Raw genomic sequence first — 13,145 nt, 5'->3', positions numbered from 1 at the left:
ATTTAAAACTACTACATTAAAGAAAAAATTAAGCGTCACTATTATAACAGCTGAGACTGAAACATCAATATTCATGAAACGATGCCCCCACAGTTAAAAATCCTGGACGTTTGTGGTTTATGCTTTTAATCTCAGAGTAGACTTTACTTCTTGGAAGTTTTCATCTATACTCCACAACCACTTCGCCGTAATATCACCGTGCTATTCCCACTATAACATGGCACATTAATCTCCTCCGTCATTCGCTGCAGCTTGGCACCATTTTCCTTACGGTACATTCTCCTCATATTATTCAACATTTGTAGGTGTACGTCAATTTGTGCACCTGTGAATCAGAGGCGTATCTAGCCTACAAGGTAGAGGTTTAATTGAACCCCAAACTTTCGATGCGGAACCTAAATTTATGTATAAAAAATTATTAAAATTGCAATAAATAGTAGATATGAATCCTTAACTTTAAAAATATAATGGGTTTAATGCTAAAAATCTTAAGATTGAACCCATAAAATTTAAATCCTAGATCCGCCTCTGCTGTGAATTATGTTGATGTTAACACTGATTTAAGCAATGTGCAACTGATGATCGTCATTCAATTGCTAACATTATTGCCCATATATAAGTTTTCCATTATTCCTCTGTTTTCTTCTACAACATGTATTGCTCAAATGTTCCTCAATACGCAACTTCTAGGGAGAGGTTTCAGTTTTCCCTGTCCGAGTAAGGCTTCTTTGTCTTCCCACCAATTTCAACTCCTATTTTTTTTTAATTTTTTTTTTTAATTTTCACCAATCTTGAACAAATTCATTGTCAATTCAATGGAGACCCTTTACTTAAAATTCCCATTGTCATTGTTATCATCACTGGTAAATTTTGCATCCTCCTTAAATTTGTGTAGACAATACTTACAGTACTCTTCACCATGAAATTTTACCATAGCCTGTGCTACCCGCAATTATTGTATCCGATAAATCATCCGTGTATAGACTGAATATTTTGGTGTTCCATCTGGGTGTTGAAACTCGAATAGGATGGGCGCTAATATGCATGACAACTAACCGGAAAGGACATGGAACAGTGGCTATTGTTCCAAGAACATAATTGATGAAGTTATATTCGATTTAGCTGTGTAAGGGGACTATCTTCAAGGCACAAGCCCTTAAGCTTACTCACAATCGCGAACAAGTAATAGCAATAAATACTTCGGCTAATATCGCAAATAAAAAACTAACTGGACATAGCAAATGTTGTGTGGTAAAATGCAGACCTTTTCATCAATGAAGATTATTTTCATTTTTTTCTCATAGATCTGTTATAATTTGTGTCAAAAAACCTTTAATCACTATGCCATGGAATTTGGTTTGTTTGTAGTAGGTCCAGTGAAACTTTTAAAGAGAGATCAAGCACATTAGTGGAATATCAGTTTATGCAAAGGGACACCGTTCGAAGTTCCCCATTGAGGACTCTCAGAAGACTGACAAAATTGAGACCTGTTTAAGGATGTGCTCAAGGGTAATAATGATTTTTGAAGTGCTAAAACATCGGTATTTATGGTTGTCACGCATACAGAAGGAAGACTTTACCAAATGATGTTTGCAGATCGTACTTATGAAAGGAAGCCAGCGATTAGGATTAGCAACGTTCCCTAATTATATCAGTTTTGAACTACATGAAAAAGGGTTGTTCTGTCATAAATATTCAAAGGTAAAGTTCAAAAGAAGCTTCTATTTGATGTCGTTTGCACGTTAGTAGACAGTTCTACTGCTTCAGGATACAACAAAGACTTAAATGTAGGGTGGTGCGCTCTTCTAAAAGTTGGTACCCTATTGCAACAGTTAACAAAGACTTAAATGTAGGGTGGTGCGCTCTTCTAAAAGTTGGTACCCTATTGCAACAGTTAATTGTGGACAATTTCATGGCAATAGAAGAACTCATTATATCAGGGATATCTAAGAAAAACTCGGGGCCGATCTTTTTGCTGGGTTGATGTATTTAGCTTTCTTTATTATTTTAACTGTTCAAGTATAACTTCTTTGCTGAACCATTGATGATCTTCTTAAAAAGATTTTGGAGGAATACATCACGATTGTTTTGTGTATGCAACTTATTTGTCTTCTTTTTCTTTGCAATTGCCTCTGCATTTTGCTTTTCTTCTCCTTTTTTGTGTTGCGTTTCTTCATTAGTCAGCGAACTAATGCGAGGATTTCAATGACCTTCGAAGGGTGAAGATAATTGGAAAAACATTATGTTTGGCAATTTCCAATCAACATTATCATTTGCTTAAAGTTTTAGTCAATTTTATTTGTGTTGTTTATTAGTGATTCAACTTATTTAAACTATCTATTGATATTAACAATGATGATTTTAGGGAACCTTTACACCATGAAGTTCTTGAGAACGAGCATAGTGACGTGATGAGATTGAATATTCTATACTTTTTTGTGTAAACGAAAAATGAAAACAGATGATTGATTATTTTTGGAAAAAAATAATTAATTAGAGGTTCTTGAGATAGGTGACAATATCAAATATTTTCAATTCACGTTATTTTTAGTTTACACAAGAACCTATCTTTCCATTATTTTCAATAATTAGATATTAGAAAAGGATTGTTCGTAAGTTTAATGCAATTATTCATGACCGCACGAAGCGCGGGCAAATTACCTAGTTATATTACTATTACTGTATATATAAGGGACAATCAAGGGGTATTTGTAGTCCTCACAAAAAATTTCAATTTAATGTCAAACTTTTGAATTAATTACTTCTAGGTCCCAAATTTATTTTTTAAGGTCAAATTTTATTTTTAATTTTATTCTCTACTTTTCATTACTTTACTACTATATATAAGGGAGAATAGCCATTTTTTGTAGTCTCCACGTGAATTTTTTTGACTCTTTTTACCCTAATTGAAATTTTAATAGCTTTGTGAATCTTCACACATTTTGGTAAATTTTAAGAACTTTAAGGACTTTTTCATGCCACTAAAAATGATGGTGTTATGGAAAAAGTTATAGAGGCCCCACAAAGCATACTCATACATATTTGAATCTTTTATGTAGAAATATTATTAAACTTGTTTTAAATTATGTTTTTCCTTAAGAATTTATTATAGACACATAAAGAATTATCTTGTCATTCATCTCTATCTTAATATAGGCTTAATTATTGAACTAAAATATTATTCTTATAATACTATTTATTGTTTATTGATGTTATTTACCATTTATCATTTGCTATTTTAATTTTTCGTTTGTCCATTTAGTAATTTCTTTTTAATTTTCTCCTACAATCTTATGTCGTGCATGCTGGCGAACATAAGTAATTTATAAGGATTTCACTTAAGTTTGGATAAGGTTTTAAATTAAGAAAATAAATATAAATAACTTATATCATTGTTAAATACTTCAAAAATATATCAAAAATGTAAATTATAGTCCGTCCGTCTCAATCGAAAAAAAAAATTCTGAAGTACGGTAGTTAATTAATAAATTTTACGTGCGCACACTATTAACATAAAATTTATTTACTATATTAAAAGAGTTACTATAAAATATTATTTTTATATATTCTGAAAATGTTTGAAAAAATAATGTAGTTAAAGAAAATACAATTTGATTTTCAAATAGTAATAATACTAGAAAATTGAAAAAATTATATTTTTTACTTTTTTCTTAAATATTAAAATATTTTACAAAATATCGGATAATCAAATTTTATATAGTTTAGGATTAAATAGTTACGTTTAACATGAAAAAGTTATTACAATGTAGATTTTATAAAATGGTATATTAAATTAAGAAAAGGTAAAAAAAATGTTATTTTTTAACATGCATCTTTTGGAAGGTAAAAGAAAGATTAAAGTCAAAAGAATTAATTTGATTGACTTTTCAATATTATTTTGTGATTTAATTTGAAAGAATCTACAAAAAATTCTTGTAATATCAAGGCTTTTAATCATTTATATCTATTTGTATGTTAACTTTATTGATTTCATCATGCAACAATATTTGTGCATCAAATATTTTTGACATAAATTGAATACTGTAATATCTTTGGTAAAAAAAATAAGTTAGCTAATATGGATTCAATTCAAAGAAACAAATGAAATTAATTTAACATATGAAACTCAATTTGGATCATCAGAGACTTTAATCTCAAAAAGTTTAAGTAAAATGAAAATTAGAAGAGCTTTCAAATGTTTGATTTTTTTTTTTAAAAAAATCTAATATATAAACTAAGAAAAATACTTTCATTTAATTTTTAGGTAAGCTTTTGTACTTTAATATTTTAAAAGTCTTTCAAGATCATATCAATGTTACGTTGAAGAAAAAACAGAATAAATTTTAAAAATATTTAAAAATTAAAATTTTATCGTCAAGAAGCCCGGGCAAAATTTTATATATATATATAAAATTTGTACTTTATATATATATATATATATATATATAAGATTTTAGAAAGTCCTTGTGCGGGTCCCACGAGGTTGAATAAAAAATCTGTTTGACAGCGTTACCCAAGTTGGTTGGTTTTTCAAATCTATCGGCTTTTCTTGCATAATAAAATAATCATAGGAAAACAATACTAGTAGCATTCACACAAAATAGTACTACCACCAATTTGATTTTGATAATGAAAAAAGAAAAGAAAATCTTAAACCTTTTTGTTAGAAAAGACATAAATCTGGTACTACCAAAATATCTTCCAATGAGATATAGGACTATACACTATACAGTAATAAGCAAAAGAGAAGTGGACGGGGAAAAACAATGGATAGAGCAACACCTGTTCGGAGCTCACATACTTCCACCGCCGATCTGCTGACGTGGTCTGAGGTTCCTCCTTCGTCCGGCAACTCTTCTGCCGTCGCCAACTCCGGCAGTGCCTCTCGTTCTCATCAGGTGAGTAATCATTTCTTCATTTATGGTTTTCGCAAAGAAATAGATCTTGGGCCTAAGGAAGATTACCCAAGACCATATAAAGAGTCCCAAGACCGATGTGGGACTTAAGACAGTTTTGCTTATCTTTTTTAGTGTTTCCTTATGGCAGCCTTCTGATCGAATTAGTAAGGCCGTCTTTGGTGGTCAGATCACTGATGAAGAAGCTGATAGCCTAAACAAACGGTAATTAAGACACTCAAGTCATTTCAATTGTTTGCCATTTTCATGAGCTCTTTTTTTTTTTGTTTGTTAATTATTTCTTGAAGTTCAGATCTTTGCTTAACATAACCATGTTTTCTCCTCATGTACTGGCAATTCTATTCAATAATCTCTTAGATCTGATAATGTATTTCATTATTTTATTTTTTGCTTTCTTTTATAATCCCATTTTAGTACTTCCTCGGTCTGTCGCAAAAAGGGTGTCTATTTAGTAAGTTTTCTGATTCCAACATTCTACGTAACAAGTTTAGGACTACACACTTCTTTAACTTAAGATTCAAAAGTCTTCCCTTTGAATTGTGACGGAGGTAGTATTTATTAGAGCTACTATTCATCTGCTCATGCATGCCTTTCTTGATCTATGTATGTTTGCCTATCTAGTGGTCTTGTTTCAACTGGAAGTTTGTTGAATGTGTCTCCAAATCTCTTATGGTATCAAAATGATCTTTATTTCTTTTGGGAAGGTGCCATCAGTACTGAAACCCAGTTAAGGGAGAGGCCAATGGGTCCCTTCTTTGAATAGTTCACATAGCCAGCAACATTGCCGATGTTGTAATTGGTTTAATCTAAATTGTGTTGACAAAGTGGTCACCACATAAAGGGTTGATTTACTTGTTTCCCGAGGCAGAGCGAGAGTGTCGGCTCCGGGTTCGACCGAACCCAGTAGCTTTGGTTCAAACCCTGTATTTGTCTTAAAAATCCAATGAATATGTACAAATTATTAATTTAGAATCCCATAACTTAAAAAGATCAGAATTCAGAACCTATAAGCTTCAAATCCTGACTTTGCCTTTGCTTGTTTGCGATACAAGATATTTATTTGTAGACATTTCAATTTGCTCTTCTGATTTGATATCTGGTAGGTAGCTTACATCGGTTTCTGAATTGGACATCTGAAGTGTGTTGATATGAAGTGTAAAAACTTCAAGTATTTCACTAACAAGTGAGAATTCTACTCGGCAATTAGGAAAATAAAAGTCTATGATGAACAAGGCAAAGTTTTTATGGACCTTAAGATTATTATATTAACAGAATCTAGAAATTCGGACATCATCAGAATTAAATTGGTGAAAATTAAGCTTTGTGCTTGGTCTTTACTCTGTTTGCTTTGAAAAGCCAAAATTATCATTCAATGCCCTATTCTGTGACCTACTTGAAATAGGTTGTAATCATTTTTGGACATTATTCCGTTGACAAGTCATCCAATTTCGTGGACTGAAATATTTTTGTAATGAAGAGTTATGAAGCTTCGGAGATTAGTAAATGTCTATGATATGTTGGAAACTGATGTTGCTTAAGAATATAAGTAGCAAAAGGCTGCCAAGAATTAAATGGAGGACGAAACTCCAAGTTGTTTGTCCTTGTTATGCGCCATGATGGACTTGCTATCTTTCTAGCATTTTCAATCTCCTTTTTTTGTATTTCTTTACTGATCAATGATCTTGTTCAGTTAGGCGTATGGAGATGAATGACACTTCTAGGTTGACATTTAATTGTGTTAATTCTTCCCCCCCCCCCCCCACCTCTTCAGACTAGTGGAATCAAAATCTGGATTGTGTTTAATGTTTTTGTCTTAATTCGTAATTTAATTGAACCAAGAGATTCTTTTTGGAAACTGATAAAAAAGAGGAGGCTCTGTTTGGAAAAGAAATGAAAAAATCCAGTGACTCAACAACAAATTTGAAGTTATGTACTGTGATCCTTTGGACTAAGTCTTGTTGAAACTTGTCTTCAGGAAACCTTGTTCAGGGTATAAACTGAGGGAGATCAGTGGCAGCAATATATTTTCTGATCATGGTGAAGATGGTACATCAGAATCTGGAACATCAGTGCGCATTATTCAGGTATTTTTTCTCTTTTTAAGGAAAAATGATATACACTGGACTAGCAGGGTGAGCATACTGCCTAATTAGGAAACCGGTGAATAGAGATTTAACCAAAATATTTTACGGTGCACTGTAGCAAGCTGCAAATGGAATAAGCCAAATTTCATTCAGTACTGAAGAAGACATTTCCCCAAAGAAGCCTACCACTCTGACCGAAGTGGCAAAGCAACGTGAGTTGAGTGGAAACTTAGAAAGTGAGTCAGATAGCAAAGTCAAGAAGCAGCTATCAGATGCAAAGACCAAGGAGCTTAGTGGAAATGATATATTTGGTCCTCCTGCAGAAGTTCCCCCTAGATCACTGGCTGCTGCACGCTCCTTGGAGTCGAAAGAAAGCAAAGACATGGGTGAACCTGCGCCACGAACTGTACGCACATCTGTTAGGGTTTCTAATGTGAGTTGCCTTTGAGATTATTTTCGTTTTCCACCCCAACCTAAAATATTCAAAAGAAATGTCTGATCCCTTCCTACTATCTTAGTTGAGAAACAAATGATGAAGAGTTGGGTCAATGTTGATGTTGATGTTTTTAGCCTGATGAAATTCCTCAGCTGGGTTTAAAGTTGAGAGAAAGAAAGGGTTAATGTCCAGTAAGATGCTTTTTAACTTACTCTGGAAGTTATAAAGACTGGTCAAATAACTTAGATTTAGTGCCTCCGGTGGCTTAAGAATTCGAAGAACAAAAAGAGTTGTCAGCTGATAAGACTCATTTTGTGGAACCAGAAGAAATCAATGACTCAAGTGTTCTATTTTCTCCCGTGTCTGATGCAGTCTAAGATTGATGTTTATTGCTCAATTGTTGGTTTTTATCCTTTTTGAAAACCTTGGCTTCTACTGTTATGGGCTCTCATTATTCTTGCTGCATTTTGTAGCCTGCTGGTGGGCAAAGCAGTATCATGTTTGGTGATGAACCTGTTGTCAAGACAACAAAGAAAATACATAACCAGAAGTTTGCAGAATTGACGGGCAATGACATTTTCAAGGGAGATATTCCTCCTGGATCGGCGGAGAAGACACTGAGCAGTGCTAAACTGAAAGAAATGAGTGGTAATGATATATTTTCTGATGGAAAAATTGAATCCAGGGATCACTTTGGCGGTGTGCGCAAACCACCTGGTGGAGAAAGCAGTATCTCATTAGTGTAATCTCCTCAAATGGCTCTCATGTTGACCTGTAGTGTCTCCACATTGCAGTTGCTTTCTAACTAGTGAGGGACATCATGGCATTTAGGATTGAGGATTGTAAAACTTGATGTATCAATATTCTAATTTGCTCCAAACTGCAGAGTAGTTAGCCATTGAGCTTTTCTCATGAACTGTTGTAGCAATCCGGGAAAACCTAGCCCATTCTATTTGCCCCAGTTGTCTTTGTCAGTTGATCTATGGGTCCTATCTGATATTGAATTGTGTCATCCTACCTCGAACCGATGTTTTCTGCTATTATTGGTTAGCTGGCGTAGAAATGTATCCAAGAAAGGAATGAGATTTTGAAACTGAAAATTAGTTTCTCTTCTGCTTATTGCTGAATAAAAGCAAATGAGGAACTACTTTTGAAAAAGGACTTTTTAAAGGTTCTGCATAACCATGGTGGAAGCAGAGGAGTACCCTGTAGTTCTCACCGTTTCAATTGTTTCCATATGCAGCTGATACATGTTTTTGCTTCACTAGTTTGATAAATGAATCATCAACAGAAGTATTTTATTTGGATCTATTGATATAGACGAAACAACAGGAGATCACTAATTATGTGGATTATTCTTAAACGTTACTTTTTTGTTACAGTAATTATTGAGTAACTTCTTAGATGCAAATTTAATTGAGGAAAAAGAAAGTGACTTGCTTCTTGTCTAATCGCTTTGTCTTTCAAATATCCAGCACTAAGATCAGTGTTAGTGCAAGTCTGTAAAAGAACCACGGCCTAGTGACAAAGCCCACACTGCAACATAATGTCTAATATAAAACGATACAAATATTAAAATAACGTGAAGCTAATTGATCCCATTGGATAATGGACGTAGCACTACTCTATATGGACGTAGCACTACTCTATCTTAGGTAATAAAGTACGATTTCTACCTTGTTCATAGTATTTCTTGATTGATCGTTGTAATGGTTTAGTGTTGCTTTGTTTTATTCCTAGTGGAAAGAAGTCTGATGAGCTACTTATTAGTGTAAGCCTTGTTAGAGATCTTCCACGTAGTATCTTTGCCTAATTTCTTGCCAATGCCAAGTTCACCTTGTTATCTCAGTGCATTTACAAGAGGCTGCGTTCAGAAATTTGCTTTCTAGTATCTCTGTCTCATTTGTTGCCGGTGCCATGTTAGGAACCATTAGAAGCTGTTTGGGAAGCCAATTCTAGCGACTAGCATATGTTATGGTTAGATATATTTGTACAAGAGTGACAAAGAACTCGTTCGGATTTATGTTTGGTAGATATATAACAGAGTTATATTTTTGCTTAGGATAATGATGGAAGTTTATCGCGAGAGAAAGAAAGATACGTAAATGTGAGGTTCATTGACCTAGAAAAATATATATGATACAGTAGATGTGCAGTCATACAAGACTACAAATTATCACATTTGCGAGAATATATGTTCAAGTAGCACATATTGAGGATAAAATGAGAGAAGGTGATGGTTCTTTCATGTTCGATCGACCTCCGGATAGGTGCGAAACCATGGAGAGTAGAGGATGAGAAAGAACTAAACTCAAGTTGAAAAAAGTTGTGTCGAAGGGTCTATTATTTCTAGAGATCTGCCGGAAACTTAGGGAAAGATAAGAGTACAATGGGAGGAAAACATCTAACCTCAAGATACCAATGTAAGGCAAAATCAACAACAACAACATACCCAGTGTAATTTCACAAGTGGGGTCTGGGTAGGGTAAGATGCACGCAGACCTTACATCTTGAAAATGATGGGAAAAAAAAGGATCAGTAACAAAATAGATCAGCAAAATAATGTTGTCAAGTAGCCTATGGATGTTTATACAGTAAAAGATACTTGACCTCTTTTCATAATTAAAAAATTCCATACTACTAGTATGTGAATGTTTTTGTTCTATATCAGAATTATATGATTTTCTCAAGTACAATATCAAAACTAGAAAGTAAACACAAGTCAAGATAAGAAACTACTATTAATCGTTTGAGTCTTCTCCATTAACAGCTTCATTATGAGGTTTGTAACGAATCTTGCTATTTTTTGTTTCCTTTCCCTTGATCAATAACTCGTTGAGGTTTAAAGAGAAAAAGGGAAAGGGCTTACATTTATCTCAGAATGCATATAGCATGTAATAAAAGAAAAATAAAATTCAAACAGATCGACGATTCCACTGGGGATCGAACCCAGAATCTCTGGTTTCGTAGACCAGCGCCTTATCCATTGGGCCATGGAATCCTCGCTGTCGACTTGTGTGATTGGAACAAGGAGAGGACGAAATACAAAATAGCACTCGGCAGATCCCTTTTTCCTCAGTCCATATTATTCATCTTCCTATTCTGTTCGCTGCAGTAATATTGAAAAAGAGAATAATTAAACTTCTCAAATTTACTATTGGAAGTAATCCTTTTTGTTGCTTTAACTTCGATCGAGCTGAATGTTGGAGTCCCACATCGTTTGTAGGATGGGAACATGGTCTCATTATATGGCTGGATAATCCTCCTCCCTTTGAGTTAGTTTTTGAGTTGAGTTAGGCCTAAGATCAATTCTTTATCACTGAAAATATGTCACACCCAAATATGATAGATATCAATCGGTTTATCTTTATGGAAGTCAATAGGGAACAGGATGAGGAGTTCAATTATAGTGGACTCTTTCAGGTGAACAGGTTCTAGAGTGCAGCAGCAGGTCAGGTGTATAGCCAACTAGTTTTTTGTAACTAAGCTTATCATCTTCTTTGCTTTTTTCTTTAAAATAAATTATTATTACACTGGAATGAATGCAAGATCAAACCAATTTCAAGCATTAATTCGTTCAGAGGACAAAGAGGCTAATGTGCTGAAATGCTACTAAGCAGAAAATATAATTTAGAAACTTGTTTGAGGAGGCGCTTGGTGTATAGCTTGTGTTAGTTTTATCTACCTATTCAAGTTTATTACAAGCTAGGAGCTAAGGAATTTATCATTTGGGCCTAAGGAATTACTTATTCCAAAGTCCAAACAACAGGAAACTTTTGCTTTGTGGTAAACCTTAAAAAGCCACCCAATTATTCTATGAACCCAAGGAATTACTTGTATGGACGTGAAAAGTAACCTAAGAAGTACCTGCCTTTAATTTCAAGTAAAGAATGAGTTGATCTCCAACTTTAAACAAAGACAAGTAAACACAAGAATAACTTGTAATCTGATAAAGGATGATAGTCAGAGACGGATCCACGATTTGAAGTTTATGGGATCTACAACGACCTAAAACTAACATAATATTTTTTTTTTTACATACAATTTAGTAATTGAATTCACAATTAGATATGTTTAGATACTTTAATAAAATATTAATACATATATGAGGTATGGCAAAAACTATTGGATTCACGTGAATCCGTAGCTTTCATACTATATATCCCCCCTGGTGATAGTTTCTCATTCTTCTATATATTTATCCTCTCAGGTATCCCAACTGTAAAGTACAACACCTACGAAAAGTAGCAAGAAGTTGCCAAGAAATGAGAGCTACACATATTTTTAACATGAGAAAGAAGGCTAAGGTGGAGAACAAGGTGGATGAGTTGGATAGGAAGATAATAAAAGACGGTGAAGCTGAAAATAGGTCAGTGGCTTCTCGGTTGCTTCTGCCTTTGCCGATGGTGGTCACGATAGCTGCTGGTGGGGCCGCCATTGCACTTGTTTACTACATTAAATACTCAGCTAGGAGAAATTGATGAAACAGTGTAACAATTTAGTAGTAACCAGAGTTTAAAAACATTCCTTATTGAAATAGCCCTTTTCAAAGCTTGACAAAGCTATGAATAATTAGCATATATTACCAGGTAACTTTATCAGGATGAAAAAAAAGGAAACATATAATAGCAAAAGAACAACCAGAACAGGTAATCAGAAGTCGATGCCACGCAAGTCTAGTCAACTCCAAGTTAGCAAAGATCACTTCAGCCAAGGATTGAGGGATTACCCGGTAAGCCTACTCCAGATTCACGTCCAGCTCGCATCGAATTCATTACATTGGAATGAGACAGTCTTATCCCGGAGTCAAGTGTCCAGTCGGTCCTCGATGTCTAAATAGGATAAGCTCCCTAGACCAACTGATTCCGGAATGTCTGGGATTCTCCAAGGCGGTTACAAATCAGTATATATGTGTTACGTAGGGGACATGCAGATATTGATCATAATGAGGAGCAGAGTATTAGGGAGGCGTTCTAGGGTTATACTATAGATTAAATATACCGTTTTGCCCCTCTTGTAGCTAGACCATATGATTTTCACGATAATACTACTTAAATTCTCAAGTTGTTACAAGGATTGTGCTCTTGTTTGGCTATATACTGTTCATCGGTTCTATCAGGAGTTCTCCATAAGAATTATCTTTCTCTTTTGCTCATTTCATCATTTATATACCTTTTATCGTTTCTTTTATCATTCTAGCCAAATTTACACTAAGAAGAGGTTAATTGTTGCTAAGATAATTCACTTGCCTATGATCCTGTTCTATAAATTCAATTGTTAATCTTTGACCCCGATTTTAGATTAAATTATGGTATTTTCACGATATGTTTAACGCGTAAGAGCCCAAATCAAAGGATTTTCGGCAACGTAAAGCCAAACATAGACATTAAATTCAATTTTGTGGAGACATACTTGCACGCGAAGAACTGAAGTTGCTGAGAGGTGTTAAAAGTATTGGTAAAACCAATAACAAAGTGAAATTTGACATGTAATTTTTGAAATTGTTTACTTTTTATTTCCCAAAATTGTTCTATTTTACTCTCTATCACATTTTTAGTCCCCACTCATATCCTTATCGATAACAAATTGTTCTGTATTTGTTATTATCATTAACAGAGCTCTAGTGAAATGGATGGATTCCACTTATCCAGGTTCTTTCAGATTTTTTTTTTTTTTTAAATTTACCTCAACTATAATTTAAGTTTCACC

The 13,145-nt window shown here is 34.0% G+C and overlaps 1 protein-coding gene and 1 non-coding gene across 3 annotated transcripts; one reads left to right on the top strand and one right to left on the bottom strand.

The window, feature by feature from the left end:
* Window positions 1-4,600: 4,600 nt before the first annotated feature.
* On the top strand, window positions 4,601-8,460 carry LOC132051561 (uncharacterized). Of its 2 annotated transcripts, none has more exons than XM_059442700.1 (5): window positions 4,601-4,898; window positions 5,047-5,120; window positions 6,892-6,985; window positions 7,119-7,433; window positions 7,910-8,460. In XM_059442700.1, the coding sequence occupies exons 1-5, from the start codon at window positions 4,767-4,769 to the stop codon at window positions 8,180-8,182; spliced, it is 888 nt and encodes a 295-aa protein (XP_059298683.1). In that variant the 5' UTR covers window positions 4,601-4,766; the 3' UTR covers window positions 8,183-8,460. The 2 variants fall into 2 exon arrangements, with proteins under 2 accessions (XP_059298683.1, XP_059298682.1); XM_059442699.1 differs by having other exon boundaries at window positions 4,608-4,898; window positions 6,892-7,000.
* A 1,904-nt stretch (window positions 8,461-10,364) lies between these two features.
* On the bottom strand, window positions 10,365-10,437 carry TRNAR-ACG (transfer RNA arginine (anticodon ACG)). The gene has a single exon. It is a non-coding gene; the product is annotated as a tRNA-Arg (tRNA).
* Between the last annotated feature and the right edge of the window lie 2,708 nt (window positions 10,438-13,145).

Source organism: Lycium ferocissimum, chromosome 4 (genome assembly GCF_029784015.1).
Source record: "Lycium ferocissimum isolate CSIRO_LF1 chromosome 4, AGI_CSIRO_Lferr_CH_V1, whole genome shotgun sequence".
In the NCBI taxonomy this organism is placed as follows: Eukaryota; Viridiplantae; Streptophyta; class Magnoliopsida; order Solanales; family Solanaceae; genus Lycium; species Lycium ferocissimum.
The sequence above is the reverse complement of the archived record's forward strand: the minus strand, read 5'-3'. Positions and strand labels throughout refer to the sequence as shown.

What these genes read in the sequence shown, in the direction of transcription:
- LOC132051561 (XM_059442699.1), top strand. Translation starts at nt 4,767, where the DNA reads ATGGATAGAGCAACACCTGTTCGGAGCTCACATACTTCCACCGCCGAT. An exon ending in GCTGATAGCCTAAACAAACG is followed by an intron (nt 5,121 to 6,891) that starts GTAATTAAGACA and finishes ACTTGTCTTCAG; the next exon opens with GAAACCTTGTTCAGGGTATA. An exon ending in CATCAGTGCGCATTATTCAG is followed by an intron (nt 7,001 to 7,118) that starts GTATTTTTTCTC and finishes GGTGCACTGTAG; the next exon opens with CAAGCTGCAAATGGAATAAG.